General features: G+C 36.2%; 1 protein-coding gene across 1 annotated transcript; it reads left to right on the top strand.

Moving 5' to 3' along the window:
- The first annotated feature begins 252 nt into the window (after nt 1–252).
- LOC128626858 (olfactory receptor 6C2-like) lies at nt 253–1,191 on the top strand. The gene has a single exon (XM_053661893.1). It carries the CDS (start codon nt 253–255, stop codon nt 1,189–1,191), a length of 939 nt encoding a protein of 312 aa, XP_053517868.1.
- The last annotated feature ends 534 nt before the right edge of the window (nt 1,192–1,725 follow it).

The following is a 1,725-nucleotide window of genomic DNA, read 5'->3' as shown; positions in this document are numbered from 1 at the left end:
AATATAAATGAAGACCATACCATGTGTTGTACTAAAACATGTTTGAAAGCCAGGTTTCCAACCTGTGAAATGATATGTCAACAGTGCTGAGAGCATGGAGTGGTTAAACTATTATCAAGGAAAACCAATCTATGTAAACTACATTGCTTGGCTTATTTAAACAAAATTCATTGTAAAACTCTTCCCACTCTCTTCTCAGATCTTACCTACCTCAGTTTTATGTGGAAGTTGGACAGAAGTTAGGAGTCAGAAATGAGAAACCATACATCAATAACCAGATTCATCCTCTTGGGACTGACAGATGACCCCCAACTGCAGATTCTGATTTTTTTATTTCTACTTATCACCTACATGCTGAGTGTAACTGGAAATCTGGCCATCATCATCCTCACATTAGTGGATTCTCACCTTAAAACTGCAATGTACTTTTTTCTCCAAAACTTTTCCTTCTTAGAAATCTCATTCACTTCTGCCTGCATTCCTAGATTTTTGTACAGCATAGCAACAGGTGACAGAACTATTACCTATAGTGCTTGTGTATGCCAAATATTTTTTACAGATTTTTTTGGAGCAATAGAGTTTTTCCTCCTGGCCACCATGTCCTATGATCGCTATGTGGCCATCTGCAAACCCCTGCACTATGTGACCATCATGAACCACAGGGTCTGCAGAAGGCTTATCTTGTGCTGTTGGATGACTGCATTGTTAATCATATTCCCACCACTTAGCTTGGGACTGGACCTGGAATTCTGTGACTCTAATGCCATTGACCACTTTTCCTGTGATGCTAATCCTATGTTGAAGATTTCCTGCTCAGATACCTGGGTCCTAGAGCAGATGCTCATTGCGTGTTCTGTGTTGATCTTCATCATGACTCTAATATGTGTGGTTTTGTCCTATGTGTGTATTATCAGAACAATTCTAAGATTCCCTTCTGTCCAGCAAAGGACAAAAGCCTTTTCCACCTGTTCTTCCCACATTATTGTGGTTTCTATTACCTATGGCAGCTGCATCTTCCTTTATACCAAACCTTCAGCAAAAGATGAGATGGCCATTAATAAGGGAGTCTCAATACTCCCTACTTCTATTTCCCCCATGTTAAACCCATTTATTTATACTCTGAGGAACAAACAAGTGAAACAAGCCTTTAATGACTTAGTCAAAAGAATAATATTGCTTTTAAAGAACTAGGCGAGTGTTGAAGTTGGGATCCCCTAGCTGTTTTCTTGTTTTTAGCCTATTTGGTCCCTTCCTGATCTAGATTTGGCCTACCATTCAGCAATGACTCTGATCAAGTCACATTTGCATTTCCTTATAAAGCAGCCACTTTTGAGAATAATTTTTATTAAGGAAAATGAGAATAGTTATTTTAGGAAATGTAACCATTTCCTGAAATAGGAAAAAAGGTTGCTCTCAACGTTTATTTACTAAAGTTATAAGATTTGCAAAAATAGTGCACATTACTTTTTCAAAACCAAACTACTCAAATAAGTAGAGAGATAATGTGAAAGAGAATGAATACCATTTGTAAGTGCAACAAGGAGAACATTTCAAAATCCCAAAGTATATTTTAAAACAAGGTATAAGTAGAAGAATTGGGATTTCTTTTTTTATTTTATTTTATTTAATTTATTTATTTATTTATTTTTTATTAAATTTTATTTAGTTACTTTTCAAGTACATTTTTTTAAAATCTATTTCTCCCATCCCACCCCCCTCCCCGCC

The sequence above is a fragment of the Artibeus jamaicensis genome, unplaced genomic scaffold, assembly GCF_021234435.1.
Source record: "Artibeus jamaicensis isolate MK-2021 breed Jamaican fruit bat unplaced genomic scaffold, CSHL_Jam_final contig_233, whole genome shotgun sequence".
Classification (NCBI taxonomy): Eukaryota; Metazoa; Chordata; class Mammalia; order Chiroptera; family Phyllostomidae; genus Artibeus; species Artibeus jamaicensis.
Note: the sequence above shows the minus strand (reverse complement) of the source record. Positions and strands in the feature narration are given on the sequence as shown.